General features: G+C 43.2%; 1 protein-coding gene across 1 annotated transcript in view; it reads right to left on the bottom strand.

Annotated features, from left to right (window-relative positions):
* Positions 1 to 395: 395 nt before the first annotated feature.
* Positions 396 to 27,111, bottom strand: part of ADRA1B (adrenoceptor alpha 1B) — a 47,814-nt gene continuing 21,098 nt past the window's right edge. The window contains exon 2 of the mRNA XM_036917089.2: positions 396 to 1,068. Within this exon, the coding sequence (XP_036772984.2) occupies positions 458 to 1,068 (611 nt within the window). The 3' untranslated portion in view covers positions 396 to 457. The remainder of the gene's footprint in view (positions 1,069 to 27,111) is intronic.

Genomic DNA, 27,111 nt, shown 5'->3' with positions numbered 1-27,111 from the left:
CCCACAAAGTGCCATCATTCAGTGAATTACAAGGAGGGGCTTGAGAGGTACGAAGTCACGGGACGAAGAGCGCCCTGCCGCATCCTGGGCGCACACGCACTCTGCCCCCGCGCGGGCGGCCGCCACACACGCACACACGCAGACCACACGTACACCGCACAGACACACGCACGTGTACACACGGTTAAATACATGTACAGAGGGACTCGTTTACATATATATACAGAGAGAGAGAGACGTAAATCCGGGCCGGCGTTGGGTCCCCCAGGCTCAGCATGCTCGGCCCCGCTCTCCGCGCTGTACCTGGCACCCATGCCCCTGCCAGAAAAGCAGCTGCCCCTCTCCCCGCCCCCCTCCCCCCGTCCCCCTCGGGGCCCGCGTCTACCGGGCGCCGACACTCACCGCCCGCCCCCCACGGTGACCTCCTCCCCAGGGAAAGAAAGCTGTACGCGGGGCCCTAAAACTGCCCGGGCGCCAGGGGCATATTGGTTTTGAAGCCCGGCTGCCCGTTAGCCACGTCGGCCGCGGCCTCGCAGCCGCAGTTGCTGGCGCCGCCGTCGGTCCCAGGGCTCTCGGGCTCGGCCAGGAGATTGAAGGTGAAGAGCGGGCCCGGGTCGTGGCGGCCGCGGCGGCCGGGGGGCTCGGGCGCGGGCAGGCTCAGGAGGGCGCCGGGCGCCTTCCACTCCGGGAGGGCGCACAGCTCGACGGGCGGCGGCGCGCCGCGGCCCAGGTAGCCCGGGCTCGGCGAGGCCGAGGGCAGGGTCCGCTGGCTGCCGCTGAGGCAGCTGCCGCTGTCGTCCAGCGAGTCCTTGCGCGACTGCGAGCGCTCCAGCGAGCCGCCGCGCGTCCACGGCCGGTACGTGTAGGCGAGGCCGCCCAGGCGGCGGCGGCGGCGGCGGCGGCGGCGGCGGCCGCGGCACTGGCACCCGAGGATGCGCAGGAAGGCGCGCTTGAACTCCTTGCTGGAGCACGGGTAGATGATGGGGTTGAGGCAGCTGTTGAAGTAGCCCAGCCAGAACACCACCTTGAACACGGCGTCGGGGGGCTTCAGGGTGGAGAACAGGGAGCCTGCGGGGAGAAGGGTGGGGTGGGCAAGGACAGAAAGACAGCAGATTGTGAGTAGTCAGGCTCTCTCCTCCCTGTGCTCCGCCTAAGCATTCTTGCCGCCAGGCCTTTCTTTGCCCACCCCACCCTTTCTGCCTGGAAGACTCGCTTTTCCATCTCAAAACGAATGAATGAATCATGCATTAATTTTTAGGACTCACCTCAGTAACTTCCCCTTCGCCCACAAAACTGTTCCTGATCTAGCTAAAGGGCATCTAAGTTCCTGTAACTAGGTTTCCTGGAGCACCACTTGCCACTTTCTACTCAAAGAGTAATAATCATCGCCCACAATTGCGTGGCTCTTGGGTCCGGCACCGTGCTAGGCCCTTTACCTTTATTATTTTACCCTTCACCACACGTTATGAGGTAGACTCTGATTTATTTCCATGGCAAATGAGATGTATTAAAGACCTAAACGCGAAGGTAAAACTTTAAAGGTGAAAGAAGACAATGTAAAGTGCGATCTGTTTGATCTGGAGACGAAGAAAAACGACTTGACACTTCAAATTAGGTAAAATAGGAGGCCAGGGTGGGAGAAGACACTTACAATATCTGAGGCAGACAAGGGATTGATATTTAGTATAGGGAACAACTGCAAATCAACAAGAAAAAGACTCAGTAGAAATGTAGACAAAGAAAACAAAACAGGCAATTTATAAAGTAGTAAACCAGAGGGCTAATGAACATATGCTAAGGTCTTTAAAATATTAGGTGGTCAAATGAATGAAAATGAAAAGTACAAAGAGATATAATATATCAGTTAGGCAGGCAAAAATTAGGAAGCTGCATAGTGCCATATGTAGGCAGGGGTATGGGGATGTGGGCTTTCTGCATGGCTGGTGGGGGCACTGGTTGTGAAGATGTACTGGAGAGACTCTGGCACCACTGTGCCTCATTACATATACACACACCTCCTGACCCAGCAGTTCTGCTCCAGGTCCTATATCTCAAACAATTTTCACACAGGTCCATAGGTCTACATGTATGAGCATGCGCAGGGCAGTGTTGATTACGGCGGTAGAGAGTTGGAAAAAACCTGAGTATTTCTCACTGGGAAATATGGAGAGGTAGAGTGTGATAGATGTGTAGCATGGTGATTACACAGCACTTAAGAGGCCCTGGATGGCATCTCCATACAGCAATATGGGAAGATCTTAAGCACATTGTTCTTTGTGAAAAAAGCAGGAAAAAGAACAGAGATGAATAGCATAATACTAAAGCATTATAAATCTTTTGCAAAAACACTTTCAAATTAAAAAATACCTATCAAAACACAAATTGGTTGCAGGCGGGTGTGGGAAGGCAGGCAGAGGGAAATGGGAATGGGGAATGGGAGTAAAAGGAAATAAATCAATAAAATAAGAGAGGAGTGGAATGGCATAGGCTGATGATGAGGAGGTGTTAGGAATCCAGAAACATGATTAACTCGTTCCTGTGTATTTGAGGTCCAAAAACATTTTATGGCAATATTAGATTAAAAACAATTTCCATTTTAAATGAAAGGCAACTGAGACTTAGAGAGGTTAAGTGACTTGCTCCAGGTCACACAGCATGTTTGTAATATAGCTGGAATTTACATTGTTTGAATACAAAATGTTTTTCTAAAAAAATGCCATTAATAATAACTTCAATGAAAAAATGAGAAAATATGAAAAAGCAAAAAGAAAAGAAAAAATATATTAAAAGCACCCATAACTCCATAAGGCAGAGAAATCACATTTTGGTGCATATGCTATCAATTTTTTTGGTTGTTGTTGTATATACATATTTAAATGTTTTCCAAAATGCAATTATACTTTACAGAACATTTTATAGCTTCAAGCCATGTTCCTAAGCCTGTCACTCTGCTGCCGTTGAGCACCTTTCCTACTCTTGTCTTATATCTCCTGTTAGGCTGTGAGCTTCCCCAAGGGCCTGGTCTTCAGAATCACCTTTGAATCCATTTATTGAATGAAGAGCATGCACTCCTAGAATAGCTGAATGGGAGGGATCTTTGCAATCATGAAGTCTGAAGTCTTTGTTTTGCAGATGGAGACACACTAGTCCCAGAGAGTAGCTGAAGATCCCACAGGTGGTGGCATAGATGCCTCCAGAATTCCTGAGTTTGATTTTGCATTGCACTTGAGTTTTCTGCCCTGTAACACTTCGCTTCTTGATTATTCAACGTTTGGCCTCTTGAGCCAGTCTCCTACTTCTCTACTTAGCAATCCAGGGATGGTGCTGGGGAGAGATGGCTGGGTTCCTGGTGCAGGGGTAAGCCAGGCACGGGCTTAAACTTGAAAGAGGGTTATCCATGCCTGGATGTAAGCACTGGCTGTAAGTACACCAACTCTTTTCTCAACTGGGGGACATGTGGGAGGGGGCTCTGCTCTGGTTTGCTGTGGGTGAGGCAGATGAGGGCGCCACCTTGTGGTCTGATTTGTGACAAGGTCCACACTATTAGGTTTAGTCCTACCATCCCAGGTACTCCTTTGGCTTAAGGCACTGTGTGGAAGCCTTCAGCTGAAATGGAAATCGGGCATGTGAACAACTAGTCTCCATGACAGGGTGAGTTGTCTCTCCACAGGGATGGCCTTGTTTCTGTCCCTGAGTCTGAAGGGCATAGGAACTGGTCTTGGCAAAATGCAAAACTGGAGAAAAAATTTGGGGGAACAAGTGGAAAGAGGGAGGAAAAGCTTGGAAACCTTGTGCATAACTCTGGAGGATAGGAGTGGATAAGCACAGTGCCTGAATGAGGACGCTTAGGGACCAGGATGGAGGCTGGGGATGCATAGACTGTCCTGGCAGGGGCGGGGAGTATCCAGAGCAGGAGAGCATGCTTGCTGAAAACAGACCTGTGACTCTGCTCGCCAATCCTGTGGAAGATGGCGGTAAAACAGGCAATAAATGGCTTAATGGGGATGCATCCCGAGGGACTGGCCCTTTTAAAGGATGTACAAATAACAATAATGCTAGTAGTTAGTGCTTATGAGAACCACTGGTTATGTTGTGTGTGTGCTCTGTATAGGTCTGGCACTAAACCCTTTGCACCATTAGCCCATTTAATTGCCTAATTAATCCCTTGATGAAGGTGCTGCTGTTGCTCCCATTTTATGTATCATTCTGGATAAGTTGCTTTCCCTTTCTGGGGCTCAGTTTCCTCCTTTTAGTTGAGTGGCTTGATCTGGGTCCTTTCCAGCCTTAAAGTTCAGAGTCTTCGTGAAGCCATGCCCATCCCTAATGGGATATACTTGCTTCTCTAGACCCACTACAGAGGGGGAGTATGGGCCAGGGACTGGACTACTGTGCGCCTGGGATTCCAAGCTTGTTCCGGCCCCAGCTCTCTCCCCTCCCCACACTGGCACAGTAGCTGCTGGGATTAGGGACCCTCCCTGCCACACTGGCCTGCCCTGGTGGAGCCAAGAAGCTGCAGTTAATTAGGCAAGGTGCTGAGCCTCTTTGGCATGAAAGAGTGTTGGTGACAGGGATCATTTCCCCTGGGCATCCAAACAGCCTTTGGAGGCCAACGAAACTGCCAGGAGAGGGAAGCAAATATCAACAGGAAATGCAGGTTCCTGGAAGCCTGCTCTCTCTGCTGGAAGTCAGGGCTCTGCTGAGCTCTTTGACACGGCCACCAACTTGTTCTTGAGCCTGGCTCCACTTCTCTTTGCTCATGAAATAGCCCAATGCTCCTTGCCTCTTAGAATCATGGCTTGTCAGCCCTAGGAAACCTTCCTTACCAAGAGCTCAGTGAGGATGAGTGACTTGGCATCAGGTCACTCAGTTGGTGAATGCCAGAATGACTGCCACATCCTGTTCAAGTGTCATTCACTTGTTTCAATGTATATTGAATCAGTGGTTAAGGACCTGTAGGTAGATCTGAATTCAAATGTTGACGCTGGCTTCCCAGTGAGTGATCTTGGAGTTGCTGTTTGAGCTTGGTGAGGCTCAGTTTCCTGGAAAATGGGATGGCAATAGTTCTATGTGCATGGATGAGAGGAACTCAGGCTTGGTAAGTGCCTGGCATGTTGAAAGCACTCAATATGTGTAGCTATTTTGACTGCTTCAAACACAACTGCTATTACTACTACCAGTGCTGTAGTTACTTCCAGTACTACTCCTACCAAAATGCGTAAGGTGGTGAAGAGGAGGACATCTACTATTTTGACCAGGTGTCAGGACTGTCACCCTGCTGCTCTTTCCATTACAGCTCAGAGATGGGCTTCAGGTGGTGTTTGAACTTGCTAAAATTGTGTGCAACATTCACATCTTTCCTGGGGAGAATCCATAGCTGTCATCATTGGCTTGAAGGGGTCAGCAACCATCAGAGTGTTAAGACTCACCCATCTCAAGTCTAGGACTCCCTCAGCATCAGGTTGCTCTACCACCTGGATCACTGGTTTCTGCTTCGTTTTTTCTTTAGATCAGTTAACTCTTGGTATCTAGACTAAATTTCGGTTAAGGAAGCTTTTCTATCACTATTTAAAAGCCTGCATCATTTGCTATAAATAGATCGTGATGGTAGAGAAAAATAAGGTGAAAATAAAAACACTCTAAGTACATCTGGATTGCTCCAGACAGTGGTGGGCCTGAGGCTTGCTCTCTTTTTCAAAAAAGGAGATTAGCTGGGGCTGAGGGGTGTTGAAGTCTTGCCTTGAAATGAGAGGAATTCCTCTTTGAGGAACCTAAAGGATTGCAAGAGAAGTAAACAGGGAACAGGAGAGCCCAGCCCCTGACATACAGTAGGTACTAAATAAATATTTATTCAGTGACTGACTGCTTGACTGAATATGTGGTTCCGAGTTTCTGTGCCATCTCTTGCTGTCACTTCAAGCTATCTGCACACCCCTCAAGTCTGTAAGTGATTTTGAGCAGCAGTAGAGGTGCAGCCCTGGGAAACTGCTTGTGGGATGCACTGCAGCTCCACTCTGATGATGCCTTTTGGTGGCATCTTGCCGTGGCTTTTTAAGCAGAACAAAGGAGATAACACTTCTGAAAGGGCTTGGAGGGGTTGAGAGCCTGATGCCTGGGTGGGCCGAGTAGGAGGTGGAGCTTGAGGCAGGAGGGATAAAGCAGCAAGCAGCTGGGAGCCCACCCGTGTCTTTTGGGTCTGAGGGTGAGGGCAATTTACAGGTATTGTGAAGTACAAGGATTAAAAGCTAAGGCTGAGCAGGAGCAGCACAGGGAGAAGCATGTCTTAGCCAGACATGGTCCCATCAGGTTATCTTTAAAGTGTCATTCAACAAATCTGAACTGTGAACACAAGGTATCAGCCCTCTGTGAACCTCTACTCTTCAAAACCATGGGGCACATTTGTGCAGTAGTCACTACCATTTAACTGTGGGCCTACCACTGGGCTAAATGCTTAACCATCGTTAAGCCAGTTATTCCTTCAACTGTCACTGTTCCCAAGGCAGCCAGCATGACTGTGCCTTGCACAGCTCCAGGGGGGCACCATTCCACCCCATAGTCTATAGCACTCTTTGGTGACTGTGTGTCCAACGTGCAGCATCCGCTGGAGGCCATCACTATCATATGGGGGAGTGGAAGGTAAATTGCATGAAGTCACAGAGCTAGTGGGTGATAAGATTAGAATTTGAACCCAGGCAGCCTCTAACAGAAAGTGTTAATCACTATCAATACAGTTCATGGGGCAACAAAGTATATGTGTTGATATGTATAAAGGATTGGAAGGAATATGCCTGGAAGGAAACATCAAGAGTGTTTATCTTTTGGGGGTGGAATTAAGGGTGGAATTTTCCCTTTCTATGCTTTTTGGTGTTTTCCAAAAATTTCTCCATGAACATAAATTACTTTTATAATTGGGAAAAATTCAACAACTATAACTGAAAATCAAAAACAAAAACAAAAAAACACAAAAGATAGTTTATTGGGTCCTTGTTATGTGTCAGTTGACTTTTTTATGCTCTATTTCATTTAATTCCCGCAGCAGCTCTATGAGCAACCTGGGATTATCCCTGCTTTACAGATGAAGAAACAGAAGCACAGATGGCAGGCAGCACGTGCCCACGGTCCTGCGCAGGTAAGAGGAAGAGAAAGGGTTGAGATGTGATCTTCTGTTGTTAGCCCAGCAACCTCCTCTGTTAGTTCCTGATGTGTTGTGGGCCCCCTGCCCTTATTCCCTCACAGCGGGACAGAAAAGGGGGGGCCCTTTTTATTCCTTATGTATTACTACATCCCTAGACCTTCACTGACTATTGGTTGAAGGAATGACCAATGGGTGGCCTCGGAGACTGCAGCAAGGCGTGGGGACCTCACGTATCGCTTACCTGGGCCCCTGGGACTGGGTGGTTTGTAATGTCCCTCTGGGCTCTGACATTCTGGGACTCTAGAATGTCACATTTGATTTGACTTATTTCACAGTCAGCATCAGAAAATCCAGTGACCTCAGGGGAGCCAGTGAGTGGTAAAACCATTTTGATCATCCTGTAAATTGAGTAGAATGTCTTTCCAATGTAGCTCTTATTAGGAGCATTTGGCTACATCTACAGCCAAGCCAAGGCTCTCCAGCTGAAACAGTCTGGCTCAATAAAAGCTTGAAAAATCTAAAATAGTTGCTAATTCTTTCAGCACCATCTTTGTAAAGGAGGTTTCCTTGGATTTGAAAATTCCCTTTGAGGTTTTTCCATTTTCATTTGCTAGTTAACCCTGGAATGAGATCATAAAATTGTCCAACAAATACAACATCTTTGGGGCCGACAGACCCATGTTAAGTTTTAAAGCAAATGTTGGAAACAGTAATGATCCCCAGAGCTACCATTTACAGTGGACTAGGAACTAGTTATTAGATATGTTTACCAACATTTGCTCATAGAATCCTTCCAGCAACCATGCTGGTATCATATCTTATTTTACAGATGAGGAAACTGAGGTTTAAGAGATTAACAAAGTTGCATATTTAGTAAGGGTAGAGGTAGGATTAAAATGCAGCTCTGAAGTCTGAGCTCTTACTCACTGTTTAATAAGAAGCTTCTGTTCATTTCCTTAAGCACCAGGCAATTTCTCCCTCAACTGGGAACAATCTCTTTCTTTGCTGAATTGTCAAAGCACTTTATCTAAACCTAAATCACAGCATTTATCACTTTCTACCTTGAATTACAGTTGCTTAGGGCTATGCCTCATCCCCTCTGATTAGACTCTGAATCTTTAGAAAAGAGAGTTCTTGTCTGATTCTTCTCTTTCCCCTGGGCCTAACACAGTGTCTGACACATGACAGGCACTCAGCCAACATGTGTTACAAGAATAACAAGAGTATTAAAAACAATAAACCCAAAATATGTTAGCCCCTGGCTACTCAAAGTGAGGTTCATGGATAAACAGCACTGATAACTCCTGGGTGCTTGTTAGAAATGTGGGATCTTAGTGATCCAGTGAATGAGAATCTGCTTTTTAACAAGATCCTGAAGTGAGAAGAATTGCCTTAGCCCACATTGCACTTTTATTTTTAAAATTGTTTTCCTGGGTATCTTGGTATCCATGGATGAGCAGAGGCTGGGCTGAGAGCCACCTCACCACAGGATTGACTCCCTTGCCTTAAGTCCTCCAGCGGCTCCTAGTTTATAGGATAAAGTTCAAGCTGCTTAGGATGGAACTGAAGACCTCCTCAACATAGCTGAAATGACTGATTCTTCACAACGTGAGCTGAGTTTTCTGGCTCTGTTCCCTTCATCCATGTTCCCCATTAGGCTGGGATGCCCTTTCCTTACCCTTCCTCCTCCCCATTCTCCCAGGCCTGGCTTAAATTCCTCCTCATAACCACAGCCCACAGGGCATAGCTTCCCCAGAAGTGTGAAAGCACTTTATCTGAACCTAAATATGGCATTTATCACCTTCTACCTTGGGGCCAACAGACCCATGTTAAGTTTTAATGCAAATGCATGAAACTATAATATCCAGCAGGAAAGAGTGATCCAGAGGAAGAAATAAACAGGCTGCAAAGATCTGCTAAGATCCAGTTGATTTGCATACCTACCTAATTTCACCCTCACAGTAGGCAGGATGGGAGGGGTGGGGGCTCTAATTCTCAATTCTCAATTTGTAGGTGTGGGAATGGAGTCTTTGAGTATACAGAACTCACCCAATGTCACACAGCTATTAAATGGTAGAGTTTGGATTCAAACCCAAATCTGCCTATTCCCAAAGCTGGGCAGTTTCTACAATAGACAATATTGCCTCTGACGTCTTAGAACACCCCTGGGCTGGGGGAAGGCTAGAACTGTTTGTTATTTATAATGGTATCTTTACATGTATTTTATTGGCCATTAAAACAAATTATCTGGAAGCCAAGAGTTTTGTTTTACTCTTCTCAACCCGATGATGCTATTTATGCAGATCACTTAGCACCATATACTTTCAGGGGCATACAGACCCACTGACTCCCATCCATGGGCACCCAGAGGGTGCACAGTCACTAGATTCAGAGTCTCTGTTTTTCTCTCCACAAACTTCTATCATAATAGTTGTTGGATTTATTTATTTATGAGTCCATCTCCCTTACAAGCTTACAAGCTCCTCGAGGCAAGGATCAGTCTTACTTATCTTGGTATCTCTATCACCTAATGCAGAGATTGCCTTATAGAGAATGTGTAAAAATATTGAGCACATAACCTCCTCTTCATGTGCCTAGCCCAGTATCGGATTCATGTCAGGTGCTGAATAAATGGCTGTGGAGTGATTCCCTTGCTTATGCTTTGCTTCCTCCCTCTTCTTCATTTATTTAAATAGTAAGCACATGCCAGCACCCAGCTCATTTCCCATCTCCTTCCTGAAACCTGTTCTGACTGTTCCAGGCCACTTCTGTATTTCCCTTCAAAACAGAGTCCCTAGCACAAAGGTTAGTACAGAATGCCATTCTTGAGGGATATCAAAGCTCCTTGAAGATGGTGTCTGTGTCCTATGCTCCTAGCACAGGACTGGGCATGCAATCAATGTCATCAATTACCCACTGATTAATTGATTGACCCATTCCAGCTTCCAGGAGGGAAGCTACCTCCTGGCTTAGGCCCAGAGTTGAGAACAATGGGATGGAGTGGTTTCCACAGCACTTAAGGGCTCATCTTTGATGCCAAAAGGAGTGTGTGCCATGCTTCAACCTCGCTGGAAACAGCAATTTCCCTGTAGAACACTTAGAAACTGAGTATTGGTGGGACCTATGTGAAGGAAGCCATAAAACTTTATAAAGAGGCATAAAAAGAAGGCATGTATAAATGGAAAGACATAACATGCTTTAGTGCAGGAAGTCTCTATCCAAGATAACTTTAGTTCTCCCCAAACTAATCTGTAAATTCAAGACAACCTCAGTACAATACCAACAGGAAGTTTTTTTTTTCTGGGGTGGAGGGAAACCTAAATGAGCCAAAATGAAATATATGGAGGAATATAGAATTTGAAAGAATAACCACAAATAGGGGTGGTGGGGGTGGTATAGGGATGATGGGTAAACCCACCTCTACAGATACTAAAACGTATAATAAAAACACGGTAATTAAAAAGGCAGGAAGTACAAGAACATGCAGATAACTGAATGAAATCATACAGTTTAGAAAGAGAGCCAAATATCCTTGAGAATTTTATATGGCATTTCAGTGCTGTGGTAAAAAAGAGATTATTCTATAAGTAGTATTGGGACACCACGCTAGCTATTTAGAAACAAAGCCAGGTCCCTATTTTATTTCTTATGTCATAGTAAGCCCAGATGGATCTAATATTTTAAGTATAAAAAATTATTAAAATATTACATGAAGATAGAAGTGAATATTTTAGTAATTTTGAAATAGGAAAGACCTTTTTATGCATGACAAAGGTTCAGGATCTGTAAAGAAAAGTATTGATGGGTTTGCCCAGACATTTCTATAAGGTCACAAACTTTGATAACAAAGTTAAAAGAAGAATTGAGAGAAATATTTGTAATCCAAATGACAGTAAAAGGAATAATATTTCTAATATGTAAAACTCTCTTTCAAATCAGAGAAAAACAACTCAATAGAAAACGAAGCAAATCATATGAATAAGAAAATAACAAGAATTAAGTTCAAAGGACAGCCAATGAATTAATGAAAACATAAAAAAATTCCTCTACAGAATAAATGCAAATTAAGAAGCAGTAAAATATTTCAGGTCTGCTAGTTTGGAAGATATTTTAGAAATTGCTTATGTTCAATTTGACAAAGATGTGGGAAACACATTTCACACATTCTGGGTGGGGTTGTAAGTTTGGGTGGAAACTTGGCATTATCTAATAAAATTAAAATGAGCATAATTTTTGATCTAAGTACTCCACATCCAGGAATTCATCCTACAGAAGTACTCTTAAAAGGGAGCAAACAAGAGGTACAAAGAACTATAGTAATGTCACCCCCAAATGGGAAATCACCTAAATTTCCAACAATTTAGGGAATTTTGAAATAAACCATACATCACCACACAATGAAAGGCCATACAACTGCATGGAATGATCTTCATGAAGGAATTAAGTAGAAAAAAGCACATTTCAGGAGAAAATGCCTAGTATGATTTGATTTTTATAAGACTGTGTGTGTGTGTGTGTGTGTATGTGTGTGTGTGTGTTAGTATATTAAAAAAAAAAAGAAATTTGAGAGAATACAGACTGAACTGCATTCATGCCATTTTAGAGGTGGAATGGAATTTAGGGAAGAAGGCACAAATATACCTGCAACCAGAGTGTCTTTGAGCATAGAATAAACAGGCCATGCAACACTTGATTTTCCTTGCGTAGGTAGCCTGGGAACCTGCTGGTTGGCTGCAAGGCCTGATCTCCGGATGAAGGCCTCCATGAGAAAACAGGAACAAGTACTGGCTTTGAGGAATCAGATGGTGAATCGCAGAGACTGGGCCGCTTAGGCCATTAGGCTCCGTGCAGTGCACTTCACCCTTCTCTCAGCAGCTGTCTGCTGACTTCCCTGCCTTCCTCTTTCTGACTCATCCCTTGGTTCTGTCCTTCGGCTGCTGGTAATCAAAACTTTTCCCTATATCCAAACTGGTCTGCCAGGTTCAGGATGGGCCTGGGATACCTGGCCAGAGCTGTGCTCCTTTCCACTTATCTGCTCTGGTCTGGGGGGGCACTCCTCCCTGAGGGGGCCACGCCTGGGGGCCAGGCTTTCCTTGTCTGCAGTCCTCAGGGTTTCTCAACCACAGAGTGAGTGATGGCAGTTCATTCTCTGTGTCTTGCCTTTCGCCAGGGCCCTGTCCTGCCTTTCTGTGTCCCCAGGGCCAGGCACATTGCTGCTATCATGAAGATTGTATAAAGAAATAATTAGTCTGCGGCTGAGTAGGTATTGCCCTCCAGATTTTAGTGAAGTGGGGCTTTATACTGCTCTTAGTCTAGTTCCACAGATATGCCATGAAATTCCTGCCATTTCTTAGAGCCTGAAGACTCCTGACTGCTAGGAAACCTTCCAGGCAGAAGTGCTGGGAGGAGAATTCACTGCTCAGCTTGCAGATGGCTTGTAGGACAGAGTGTTGGGCTGGGTTTGCTGTGGCCACATGAGAATATTTTCAGAAATTTCCATGAAGAAAGGAATGGATGTGTATGATATTTACTGCCTATGCTGTTTACATATGTGTAGTTCAGACATCAGCTGGGGGGTCTCCTGCCCCTTGAAAGTTAGGTGAGATTATCTTGAGTTCTTTTTCCATAACCTTGGGTAGTCTGAAGCCCTCCCTCAAAGTTTATGGATGCCTGGAGTGGGCTAGTGGGGAATAATTGCATTCCTATCTCTCCTGCTTCTTAGCCTCCATTTTCCTCGACAGCTTCATCTGCTTTGACCACCTTGAGGGAGTGATTCCCCAAGAGAGAAGTCACCACCACCACACGTCTGGAGTATTTCTTAATGTTGGGCTCCCTGACTCTTCCTTGCCCTCTCCCATCTCAGCTCCTCTCCTCCAGATTGCTCCAAGAGTTCCAAATTCTTGTTAGTTTCTTTTAAATGAGCATTTCTGTTCTTTCTTCTGGTAGTTTTGGAATCAGCCTTGTTGAGGGCAGCTGGGAGGAGAGAGATGGGGGTGGTTTTGGGGGTAGATGGGTTTCATTTTCCACTTTCAGCTCCAATTAAGATGTTTTCCTAAAGACAGTTCCTTTCCTCAAAGAAAATCTACATTTTTAGAAAGTACAATTTTGTCCACCTCCTTCCATGTAAAAAATGCTCCATTCTCAGTATGATGTAGGTTTTTAGATCATTGCTCACAGCCACCCCTTCTTTACAACACTTTATAGCAAGTGTTTATTGAACATCTCCTATGTGCATGGAACTGGTTGAGAATTTAATCCAAAAGATTAACTGGGGAAGCAAAGCGATTTCAGCAGTTACTTTACTTAGTCCCCATAAGTCTATGAAGTGAATACAATCATTATGCCCATTTTATGGATGAAAAAATTATGGCTTTGAGTGATTAAGGAAATTGCTCCAAATCACATAGTGATTTAATTTTACTCTTGAGCCCAGAGCAATCGATCTTTCTGCTACCTCAGTGCTGATTCCCATAGACTAGACAGTTGTCATTTCCCTGGACATTTGGTGTGAAGGTGCCTAGATGGAAATGAGGTGCTGGTTATGTGTAGGGATGGAGAGAGGTATGTGGGCAATAGTTTGGGAAGGAGGTGTTATTTTGGCTTTACTACTTTCAGAGAACTTTCCTGAAAAAATGATTTCATCTTCATACATTTTGAGGAATCAGGAGCTGGAAGGGCAGGAAGTTGCCTCACCTGTGGGTGGGTGAGGGTGCAATGGCAGTGGGCAGGTGTGCTTCAGAGAGCTGGCATTTGGTTATTTAGTTTTTGAGAGAGGGCGCCTATGTTCTGCACAGTGTCCTGATCACAAGGAAGATTGAACATGGCACTCACTCCCAATAGTTAGAAATGGACTCATCTTTATGAGGTTGGAAAAGAAAATACGGAAGGTGGTGGTGATCTGATTTAATAATAGCAACAACAATAATAATAGCAGTTACCTTCTCTTGAAAGCTTACAGGTGGAAAGCACTCTACCTAACCCCTAACATGTATCACTTCATGCAGTGTGTGAGGTACAATTCCTGTCCCCATTTTACACATGTTGAAATTGAGGATTAGAAGAGAAATGATTTGCTCATAGAAGTATTTGGTAGTAGAGTTTTGTTCTAACCCACAGTTTCCTTGCTCTACCATCTTCTGCTGCTTTGACCTGTGAGAGAGACCATCAAGAAACCAAGGACTAAAAGGACATTTAAAAAAGGGGAACAGATTCCACAGGGGAGTGCAGGGCACAGGGGGAAATGGAAGAGCTGTGTTTGGGTTTGAATATATGCAAGTTTTCAGGTGACTCATCTTCCCAGCCAAACCCAGGAGGAACTGTAATTATTTAGAATTGAACAGCCATACTTCTGGTCTTGCGAAAATCTCAGGAGCCCAAGATGGTGGGAGGAGAAGGGATTCTTGCATCACTTGCATGTGGGCGAAGACAAGAACAAAAGTGAGAGGATAGGGCAAAGTTTTCACAGGATGGAGAAAAATATATAAATAGAGGTTAAGAGATAGAATTAAGCCAGGCAATAAAAGGCAGAACAGCACCCTCTCCCGTCATGACTCCTCCTCATATTTCTGACCAGGATGTGGTGGTCTTGTGCAAAATGAGACCCCCAAAGTGGCCATGGATGGGTGGCAAGGCCAGGGCAGCTCAGGTTCCAGCCCAAGGAGCCACCTGAGTTCTTTGTGTGTGTCTTGTGGTGGTCTGGCAGCCCCAGCCTGTCCATCCATCCAGATGGAGCTGAATTCTCCACTGGGTCACCCAAAAGGGCAATTCACTCAGGAGTGCTAATCAACTCCTTCCTTGCAGCCTGGGACTAGATGTTCCACCTCTGATTCTAAAAAATGTCACAGAGCCTTGATAGATCATTATGAAAAATGGCCCCATTACTTCCAGGGGCTCATGATCAGGCCAAGGAAGGCTACCAGAAAAATCTGCCTGGCATAGCAGCCTTCACAGCAGATGAACAGACCCTTATGCTCCCTTCCCCTTTATCCTAATCCACTGCTTGTGACCGAGAGGGTAGGCAGGGTTGGTGGAGATTTGACTGATCTGGGGTGAGGCTTTCCAAACCACAAAGATGTGAGGGGAGATAATGAAAAACACCAGAGTGTGAGGAAGTGCATTTGGCAGGAGGATCCCAGACTTGTTCTTTGGTGGCTGCCGAAGCGTATGAATGGAGGCAGGCTGGTGCTGCCCATCTGCTCTGAGGGCTTGCTGGTTTGGTGGAGGACAGCACGACCTCAGGAGAGAGTCTTGACCTGCGTCCCCCCCTTCCATGTGGCAGATGCACTGTTATAGTGCCCAGTCATTTTACTCCAGCCTCTTCCGACCTGGTTCCTTACACTGTGGGATTGTTAAAAAGAACAATCTGGTCAAACCTGCTTTTGACTGGGTTTATCCACTTGTTTCTAGTTTTAATTTCAATATTGGTGACATATCAATCCTCTAGAGAGCATGGGAGTTCTTAATGGCATCTGTGAACCCCTGAGAAATAAGGGGTTATTTGATGTGCACATGTGCCTTGTCTGTGTGGCTGCTTCATAGCTTCCATCAGATTCTCAAAGTGGCTAATGTACCAAAAAAGGATAAGAATCATTGATTTAAAGAAAATGAAGGTTTTGACTGGGAACCAATTGCATGCATGCTCTAAACAGCATGAATAAGGTATCAGAAACCTGGGCTTCATTTCTTTAGTGGACAGTACAAATTAATAGGGCCCTAGGTAGGCAATGATGCAGGTGAGCGGGCGGGCATTCATACCCTGCTGGTGGGAGTATTAATTGTGACAAGCTTTCTGTATGGTAATTGGGTAATATGACTCAGAAACCTTATAATTTTATGCATTTAGTCACCCTGAATTTACAGTTCTCAGAATTTATCTTATGCTAAAGGGTACTGGCTCTGGAGTCATTATTTATGGCACTTTGGGCAAGTTACTTAGGCCTCAGTTTTCTCATCTGTAAAATGGCAGTAATATTTATGGATGGGATTCTTGGGAGGGTTAAACTAGATAACACGTGTAAACCCTTGGTACAGTGCCTGAGATACAATAAATACTCAAAGAAGTTATTTATTATGTAGATACAAGGATTTTATTGCCACATTATTTATCATAACTTAAAATTGGAACAACCCCAAATATCCAACATAAGTGATTGGTTTAATGATCCATACAACTCAACCATTAAAGATTAAATTAGGGAATATGATTGGAAAATGTGTTCATAATGTGTCAAGAGACAAAGAGCAGGTTACAAAATAGTATGTATGGTATCATTCCATAGGAAAATGGCTGAATAAATTTGCATTAAATATTTCAGTGGTATTTTGAAAGATGGCTTTTCAATATTTTCTTCTTTGTTTTCCTGTATCTTCTAAATTTTGTACAATGAGCATGCAAAACTTCCTGCTTGTACAATGAGCAGACAAAACCATCCCCATAAATATTAAAAACTTTACAATAAAGTGACTAATCTGATGAGAAACTTTGTGGCCTTAAGCAGTCATTTCTGTGAAGGTTCCTTTCTTCAAGTCAGAAAAAAGTTCCCTTCTTTCCTCTTAAGATGCAGGGAAACTCAAAGGAAAGTGAACATGCTTTGGGAAGGGTGATATCTGGCATGTGCAGGGAACCAGCATTGTCAACCTGAGGAGCTTTCACAAAGTGATCTGCACTGCAATGCAGGAGGACCCTGGGGACCCAGCTATATGGACTTTGAAAATCTGCCTCAGGCTCTGGACTAAAGTCCCGTTATGATTCACTCTGGGGAGCTTGGTATGGATTGAGGATGAAAGGCACAGTGACTTTTAGCTACAAAAATTAGTCTGCAGTCAGGAGATCCCAAATTTAATCTCTGTGAAACTGATGGGCAAGTGTGGCCATGCTTACTAATTAGGCAGCAGCAATGTAATTGATCAAATCAATTCCCTTCATGACGCAAAGCCAAAGAACCCAGGGACAGCTTGAATTTGGAAGAGCTTCCAGAAAGCCAGAGAACATGAATTGCTCTCCCAGAGATGTTAAGATGGTTAATCCAGATTGCTTTGTTAATTGCTGGCTCCTTTCTCAATAACGGATAATATGGTGATGCAATGTGGCTCCTGTGTCCCTCACGTGGCCAGACTCTGTGCTGGGTGATTTAAATTGTGCTCATTCATTTCTTTCCTGGATTTATAGCAAGCATTGAACTTCATCAGGCTTAAAGAGCCCTTGCTTTCTGGAAAGAGGCAAGGTAATAGCTAGGGTCTCCATTTCATTTATGAATAGCATTACTGTTAATTTGAAACTCAATTGTATTAAAATGCAATGCAAAAGGGAAACCATTAGAAGAATTGGGGCTTATTGCAGCAATCAAGTGTTGAGACTAATATTCTCAGTTTATTTAGCCCAGACCAAAGGAAGAAAGCATGACAGAGGCTACTCTGATTGAGTGAAATGAGCAGGGGAAAAGGGGGCAGGCAGAGCCCATTCCAAGCTCAGCTCACTTGTGAGCCTGAGAACTTGGGTTAATTATTTTACCTTTCTGAGCCTTGAGTTTCTTATTTATACAATGGAGAGAATGATAGCATCCTCAAAGTGTTGTGAAGGTTAAATAAGATAATATACTGAAACACCTAGCTCAGAGCTGGGGACATAGTAAGTGCTCAGTAAATATTAGGTCTTTGCCAGTGTTTTGTCCCCTGAACAAGGCCCTGAAATCATTTTTTCATTCTATATTACAAGCTCATGTGTCCTAGTCCTACTGTTTGTGCTATTGGACTTCCAGACTGTTCTTTTTGACAGGGCAACTTGCAATCTTTCCAGAATGTGCACCATGGTTCTTAAGAGAGGGTTTAACAATCTCTGGGATTAGGAATTTACATCAAATTTGAAAAAAACATAGTCAACATTATACTAAGTTTTTTCATGAAAAGCCTATTGTTTTCATAATACACATTACCGAGTACAAAATGCAAATCGTCTTGGCTGGTGGTACAAGAATCTCTGATTGCAGAGGGCATGTGACTTTCAGTTTAGAGAAAGGGGTCATGGGTTAAGTAAGACTGACAAAATTGATTTACAGAATATCATTCTGGCAAAAATTCTTGGAATGCCAGAGGTTAACTGGAAGGGGACATTAGGAGAGTGTCAGGAGTATGGGTGATCTTTTCTTACTTGTTCAGAGTATGTGTGCTACAGGGATGTGCTCACTTTATGAAAAGAGACAGGGCCCTGCCCTTATGATTGGTGTACTTTTCTATACATGCCACACTTCAACAAAAGTTTAAAGAAAAATAAATGGCACATGCTTGGCACACATTCAGTATGAGTTGGGACAATGCCTAAATGTCTCATGTCAACTTATCAAGACAAGTAGGGAATTCTCCATGTACCCTAAATCACACTTGTTTCTGAACGGGCTAGGTTTTCATATGTAAGAACAGAGCACCATCCCAACCCACCACCACCTCTCTCCTGAACCACTGCTACAGTCTTCGGAGTGGCTTCTCTGCTTCTACTCTTGAGCCTCTATACTCTGTTCTTGATTTATCCACAGAGGTCTTTAAAAAAACATAAATCTGATTGTATTATTTTCCTTTCCAAAACTCTCTAGAGACTTGGTAAATCTCTAAACTCTTTATCGTGATGTATAAGGCCATACAAAATAACCATGCTCTCTTCCTGTCCACCATCACCTGTCACCTCTTTCCTCCTTTCTCTCTTCACTCCAGCACTCTGGCTGCCATTTTCTCTGCTCAACCATGCCAAGCACGTTCTTACATCAGTGCCTTTGCATTTACTATTCCTGCTGCCTGCAATGCTTCCCCGGCAATCACTACAAGGCTGGCTCCTTCTAGGCACTCAGGTTTCAGTCCATGGCCTTAATGAGCCCTTCCTCCCGAGGTTCTCTTGCTTTCTCCTGATTTCTGTCACCCTGTCCCTCTCTAGCATACCACCTCAATTTAGTTCCTCAGTGTACTCATAATGACCTGATATCATAATGTCAGTTATGTCAGTACTATTTGTCCAGGTACACCCCCAAGACTGGAAGCTGCATGGAGGGGGAGGCTTTGCTTGTCTCACTCAGTAGCTAGAAGAGTGCCGGACACATAGTAGATACATAATAGGTATCTCGCTGTGTGATCTTTATAAGCCTCTCAACCTCTGAGCTTCAGTTTCCACATCTGCAAGATAGGCTAATAGTAAGCCCTTCTTCCCATTCCCGGGTTGTTAAAAAGATTACAGGAGATAATGTGTGTGAGGCACTTAGCTCAGTGGCCAGCACATTGCGCACATGGTGGCTGTGCTTCCTGGGTGCTAATTGCAAGGCTTTGTTAATCTTATACCCACTAGAGGTCTCTAATTCATTTATCATGAGCAGTCATCTTTTACTAAGGACACTTTGACAAAATTGTAACATGGCATGTTGAGATGCCAGGTTTCCCAACATTATTCTGATGTTTCTTTGGCTAAGTATGAGCCATTCTCTGTATGTTGTACAATTATTGACTGATTAACAGAGACCTTGTGCTGCATTGATCATTCTTCAAAAGACAGGGCAGATGAAATTTTTATCTAGAGAAATGAGCAGGCTGCAGGACACTATGCCACAGTCAGACATGTAAGAAACAAAAACACAGGAGCACGACACCCAGGCCAGGAGATGGTGGCTGATGAGAAAGAAGATTGCCAATGCTTTCCACTGTAACAAATGAGGCCATTTGTTCCTGGGGCATCATCCTGAGTAAATTGGAATCTTTAGAAGTGTTTTGTTTAAAAAAAAAAAAAAAAACTTGCTTGAAAGATTCAGAGGGAACAAGACCTGTCTGCTATAAAAAGTTCACAAAGGTAAAAGCCGGCTTCTATAAATTGCTGATGTAAATAAATGGACAAATGTCACTGAATGATAAAGAGCTACTGATTTTAAAGGAAGAGGGAACCCAGAAAAATAAAACTGGAGAGCAAGAGTCAGAGAAAGAAAGGGAGAATGAATGAGAATGAGAGCCAATTGAGGTTGTAAGTCTGTCACCCAGGCAATAATATACTGATTGGAAGAAAATCATCACAGAATTTTAGCTACAAAATGAGAAAGTGTTCCATTGTGTTCTTGTTCATTTTATCTTTTTCCCCCCCTTGTGATTCAGGGAAGAAAAGATTGAAAAAAATTGGGGAAAAATCAAATGAAAAGCAAGTTTCTTCTTCTTCCCAACCCCTGGAAAAAAATCCCCCTATGTAGGACACATTGCGTCCTCAATCATCTCAGCAGAGGTGCAGGCTCCAGGAAACATAAAAGAATTTCAAGGCATTACCTAGGTAGATCTCATTAGTGAGAGGTGATGACAGGTGACAGAGAGAGGAAGTCATCCAACTAACAAGGTTTAATCAGGTTGGAACTAGGGACCTACAGGTCCGGGTTCTTTCAGCAGGGAAACCAGAGCAAGCAGCCCTATGGGGTATTCTCAACCCTATGGAGTTCCTGGTTAGGCAAAGTTTAAGAGTAAGTTTGTTTTCCCTGGGAGACTATAAGAGCTCAATTAACAAAGTATCTGATTATACTTAGGTCATTTATTTCTTTGAAACTTGCTCTTTATTATATTTTTCTTTATCCCCCACAGAGATGATCTAATTTATGCTTTTATTTTAGTAAAGAGAGCTTTAAAAATTGTTAATTATATGCATACCATTTTTTTTTTTGTAAAATTAAGAACATACCTTTTGACCATTGCCCCTAATTCCAGGCACTGCCTTCAGTGGTAGTTTTTTTCTTCTATGTGTTTTCATACGCATACTCTTAGAAAATAGAATATTTGGGATTTTTGTATTTTTTAATGCAACATTTCATACTGTATGCAACTCTCTGAGATTTGTTCCCTTCCTCCAAATTTGTCTTGAAGATCTCTCTTAATTAGTATACAGATCTAATTCATTCTTTCTAACTGCTGCATCAAAGTTCACTGTATATAAATGTGTTGGGGTTTATTTTCTCACTTGCCTATAGATGGGCATTTAGGCTGTTTCCTGATAAGAAGTGTATTAAAAAAAATAAGCCTTATTGAGACATATCACATATCATAAAATTCACCCCCTTTTAAGAAAATTTTGTTATCATTAATATACAGTTACATGAGCAACATTGTGGTTACTAGATTCCCCCCAGTATCAAGTCCCCATCACATATCCCATTACAGTCATGGTCCATCAGCATAGTAAGATGCTATAGAGTCATTATTTGTCTTCTTTGTGCTACACGGCCTTCCTCATGCCCCCCTCCTACATTATGTGTGCTAATTGTAATGCCCCTAATTCCCCTTATTCCTCCCTTCCCACCCACCGTCTCCAGTCCCTTTCCCTTTGGTAACTGTTAATCCATTCTTGGGTTCTGGAGTCTGCTGCTGTTTTGTTCCTTCAGTTTTTTCTTTGTTTTTATACTCCACAGATGAGTGAAATCATTTGGTACTTGTCTTTCTTGGCCTGACTTATTTCACTGAGCATAATACCCTCTAGCTCCATCCATGTTGTTGCAAATGGTAGGATTTGTTTTCTTCTTATGGCTGAATAATATTCCATTGTGTATATGTACCACCTCTTCTTTATCCATTCATCTATGGATGGACACTTAGGTTGCTTCCATTTCTTGGCTATTGTAAATAGTGCTGTGATAAACATAGGGGTGCATATGTCATTTTGAAACTGGGCTGTTGCATTCTTAGGGTAAATTCCTAGGAGTGGAATTCCTGGGTCAAAGGATATTTCTATTTTTACTTTTTGAGGAACCTCCATACTGCTTTCCACAATGGTTGAACTAATTTACATTGCCACCAACAGTGTAGGAGGGTTCCCCTTTCTCCACATCCTCACCAACATTTGTTGTTGTTTGTTTTTTGGATGTTGTCCATCCTAACTGGTGTGAGGTGATATCTTGCTGTGGTTTTAATTTGCATTTCTCTGACGATTAGTGATGTGGAGCATCTTTTCTTGTGCCTGTTGGCCATCTGAATTTCTTCTTTGGAGAAGTGACTGTTTAGATCCTCTGCCCATTTTTTAATCAGATTATTTGCTTTTTGTCTGTTGAGGTGTGTGAGCTCTTTGTGTATTTTGGATGTGACTCCTTATCAGATATGTCACTTATGAATATATTCTCCCATACTCTGGGATGCCTTTTTGTTCTACTGATGGTGTTCTTTGCTGTACAGAAGCTTTTTAGTTTGATATAGTCCCACTTGTTCATTTTTGCTTTTGTTTCCCTGGCCTGTGGAGATATGTTTATGAAGAAGTTGCTCATGTTTATATTCAAGAGATTTTTGCCTATGTTTTCTTCTAAGAGTTTTATGATTTTATCACATACATTCAGGTCTTTGATCCATTTTGAATTTACTTTTGGGTATGGAATTAGAGAGTAATCCAGTTTCATTCTATTACATGTAGCTCTCAGTTTTGCCAACATCAGTTGTTGAAGAGGCTGTCATTTCCCCATTGTATATCCATGGCTCCTTTATCATATATTAATTGGCCATATATGTGTGGGTTTATATCTGGTCTCTCTATCCTATTCCATTGATCTATGTGTCTGTTCTTGTGCCATACCAAATTGTCTTGATTACTGTGGCTTGGCAGCAGAGCTTGAAGTTGGGGAATGTAATTCCCCCTGCTTTATTCTTCCTTTTCAGGATTGCTTGGCTATTCAGGGTCTTTTGTTGTTCCATATGAATTTTAGAACAATTTGCTCTAGTTCATTGAAGAATTTTGATAGGGATTGCATTGAGTCTGTAGATTGCTTAAGAAGGATGGCCATTTTGACAATATTAATTCTTCCTATTCATGAGCATGGGATATATTTCCATTTATTGGTGTCTTTTTTAATTTCTCTCATGAGTATCTTGTAGTTTTCAGGGTATAGGTCTTTCACCTCCTTATTTAGGTTTATTTCTAGGTATTTCATTCTTTTTGATGCAATTGTGAATGGAATTGTTTTCCTGATTTCTCTTTCTGCTAGTTCATCATTAGTATATAGAAATGCAACAGATTTCTGTGTATTGATTTTGTATCTTGCAACTTTGCTGAATTCAGTTATTTCTAGTAGCTTTGGTGTGGATTCTTTAGGGTTTTTTATCTACAATATCATGTCATCTGCAAATAGTGACAGTTTAACTTGTTCCTTGCTGATCTGGATGCCTTTTATTTCTTTGTGTTGCCTAATTGGCATGGCTAGGACCTCCAATACTATGTAGAATTAAAGTGGGGAGAGTGGGCATCTTTGTCTTGTTCCCTTAGAGGAAAAGCTTTTGCTGTTAAGTATTATGCTGGCTGTGGGTTTGTCATATATGGCCTTTATTATGTTGAGGTACTTGCGATCTATACTCATTTTGTTGAGAGTTTTTATCATGAATGCATGTTGAATTTTGTCAAATGCTTTTTCAGCATCTCTTGAGATGATTTTGTGATTTTTGTCCTTCTTTTTGTTGATGTGGTGTATGATTTTGATGGATTTTCAAATATTGTACCATCCTTGCATCCCTGAAATAAATCCCACTTGATCATGATGGATGATCTTTTTGATGGATTTTTGAATTCGGTTTGCTAATATTTTGTTGAGTAATTTTGCATCTATGTTCATCAGGGATATTGGTTTGTAATGATCTTTTTTGTGGTGTCTTTGTCTGGTTTTGGTATTAGAATGATTAGATTCATTTATAATGGTTATATCCTCTTGTTGGACGTCTTTATCTCTCATTACTTTCTCTCTTTTGAAGTTTATTTTGTCTGATACTAGTATTGCAATACCTGCTTTTTTCTCCCTGTTGTTTGCACGAAATATCTTTTTCCATCCCTTGACTTTTAGTCTGTGCATGTGTTTGGGTTTGAGGTGAGTCTCTTGTAAGCAGCATATAGATGGGTCTTGCTTTTTTATCCATTCTATTACTCTGTGTCTTTTGATTGGTGCATTCAGTCCATTTACATTTAGGGTGATTATTGAAAGATATGTACTTATTGCCATTGCAGGCTTTAAGTTTGTGGTTACCAAAGGTTCAAGGTTAGCTTCTTTACTATCTTGCTGTCTAACTTAACTTGCTTATTGAGCTATTATAAACACTGTCTGATGATTCTTTATTTCTCTCCCTTCTTATTCCTCCTCCTCCCTTCTTCATATGTTGGGTGTTTTGTTATGTGCTCTTTTTAGGAGTGCTCCCATCTAGAGCAGTCCCTCTAAGATACCCTGTAGAGGTGGTTTGTGGGAGGCAAATTCCCTCAACTTTTGCTTGTCTGGGAATTGTTTAATCCCTCCTTCATATTTAAATGATAATGGTGCTGGATACAGTATTCTTGGTTCAAGGCCCTTCTGTTTCATTGCATTAAGTATATCATGCCATTCTCTTCTGGCCTGTAAGGTTTCTGTTGAAAAGTCTGATGATAGCCTGATGGGTTTTCCTTTGTAGGTGACCTTTTTTTCTCTCTGGCTTCCTTTAATATTCTGTCCTTGTCTTTGATCTTTGCCATTTTAATCATTATGTGTCTCGGTGGTTGCCCTCCTTGGGTCCTTTGTCATGGGAGTTCTGTGGGCTTCCATGGTCTGAGAGGCCATTTCCTCCCCCAGTTTGGGGAAGTTTTCAGCAATTACTTCTTCAAATACACTTTCTATCCCTTTTTCTCTCTCTTCTTCTTCTGGTACCCCTACAATGCAGATATCATTCTGTTTGGATTGGTCACACAGTTCTCTTAATATTCTTTCATTCCTGGAGATCCTTTTATCTCTCTCTGCCTTAGCTTCTCCGTGTTCCTGTTCTCTGATTTCTATTCCATTAATGGCCTCTTGCACCTTGTCCATTCTGCTTTTAAGTCCTTCCAGAGATTGTTTTATTTCTGTATTCTCCCTCCCAACTTTATCTGTTAGCTCTTGCATTTTTCTCTGCAGCTCCATCAGCATGGCTATGACCTTTATTTTGAATTCTTTTTCAGGAAGATTGGTTAAGTCTGTCCCCCAGGTTCCCTCTCAGGGGATATCTGTGTGATTCTGGTCTGGATCAAGTTCTTCTGCCTTTTCATGGCGATAGAGGTAGTCGTGGGCAGTTGGCGCGTGTGTTAGCTGGGAGAACAAAGTCCCTTCCTGCTTGCTCCTTGCCTTCCTCTCGTGTGAGAACGGCGACCCCTAGAGGCTTGTGCTGGGCAGCTGCATGCCAATGGGGTCTCTGAGTCTGTCCCAGGTGGCTGCTGAGGATGCTCTGCACTGCTTCTGTGGGCATGGCTGGTCTCAGCCTGCTGCTCTGCTATGGCGGGGCTGCACCAGAGGGGGAACGGGCAGGAGGCTGTTTATTACCGTGAGGGGCCTCAGAGTTGTGCTACCCCCTAGGGGGTTAGGGTGCCCAGAGTTCCCCAGGATTCCCAGCTGCAGGGCTGAGTGCACTGGGATGCTTGTGTCCAGCTGTGAGGCTCCTGTCCCTTTAAGACTTTCAAAGAGCACTTGCTTTTCTTTTGTCCCAGGGGTGCCAGCTGCGGGGACTCACTTGCAGGTTTTACTGTTCCGTTTCCCTAGTATCCAGCACACCACGCACTGTGTGTCTGCGGTCCTGGTGCGGATGGCTAGGGCTGGCTATTTAGCAGTCCTGGGCCCCCTCTCCCTCCCTGCTCCGACTCCTCTCCTCCCACAAGGGAGCTGGGGTGGGGGGCCCGCTCGGGTCCCACCGGGCCGCGGCTTGTATCTTACCCCCTTCCCCGGGTGCTGGGTTCTCGCAGGTGTAGATGTAGCCTGGCTGCTGTGCTGTATCTTCTGGTCTCTCTTTTAGGGATAGTTGTATTTGTTGTATTTTCAAAAATATATATGGTTTTGGGAGGAGATTTCCACTACTCTACTCATGCCGCCATCTTGGCTCCTCCTGTCTTGTGTACACATTTTTGAATGGGCATGTTTTTAGTTCTCTTGGGTATATGCCAGGAATGGGACTGCTGGGTCATAGGCAGCTCTGTGTTTAACTGTTTGAGGAACTGCCAAACTGGTTTCCGAAGTCACCGCATTATTTTACATTGCTATGAATACATTTTATTTTAAACATGAAAGAACATATTCATGGGGCAAATGGATGGGTTCATTCACCTGAGACAGCAAGTTTGGAGCAAGCTGAGAAACATGCTAACTCAGCACTGTCCAGCTGAACTTTCTGCAATGATGATAATGTTCAAGTGTGGTTACTGAACACTTGAAATGTGACTACCGTGACTGAGTTACTGAAATTTTAACTTATTTAATTTTAATGAATTTAAATTTGATTCGCCTCATGGGGCCAGTGATTACTATATTGGACAGCAGGGTACTTATTCTTTTCTGTCTGTAAAAACTCAGAGTTCCCAAAAAGGTCACTTTAAAGAAACCAAGGAAGTGACATGCCTTGAAGCTCCAAACTAGCTCCTGCCACAGACATTATGGAGATGAAATTCAGAGACAGCAATGCCTTAAATCAGAACCACACCACATTGGAATTCAGGTAACTCCCAACGTTTTCAGAAATGTGTTTGGAAAATTGACACTTCTTGTATCTCCTTTATGCTTTCAGCTCTCTTGGTTTAAAGACTATCTTTACTGTTTTGTGTCTTACTACAAGAGCAAGACATATTTGCTGAAGAGAAGCATGGGGAGAGAATAAAAAATGATCACAGGTGATTACTGCTAATATCTCTGTGTGTGTATAAATAGTATTAATTTTTATTTCAGCTTTGGGGACAGGAAAAGTGACAACTGGAACTAACCTGTTTTTTCCTTACAGTCCCTCCTCATAGTTCCTGTGATAAGATTTTAATGCACTTACTGAGTTCTCACGGTGTACTAGGTGAGACCCAGTTTGCTGGGGGAGATGGATATCAGAACCACGTGGAAGCCCAGTGGGATGAGGTACTGATAGGGCAGAGCGAGGACAGAGAAAGCACAGGAGAGGAGCAGCCACTGCCTGGCAAGCTGTGGAAGACTGCAAAGGCAAGTGACATTTGAGGTGGAAGAATGCTGATGTGGAGAAGAGGGCGA

This window comes from Manis pentadactyla, chromosome 2 (genome assembly GCF_030020395.1).
Source record: "Manis pentadactyla isolate mManPen7 chromosome 2, mManPen7.hap1, whole genome shotgun sequence".
NCBI classification, from domain to species: Eukaryota; Metazoa; Chordata; class Mammalia; order Pholidota; family Manidae; genus Manis; species Manis pentadactyla.
This window is presented reverse-complemented; position numbering and strand designations above follow the sequence as displayed.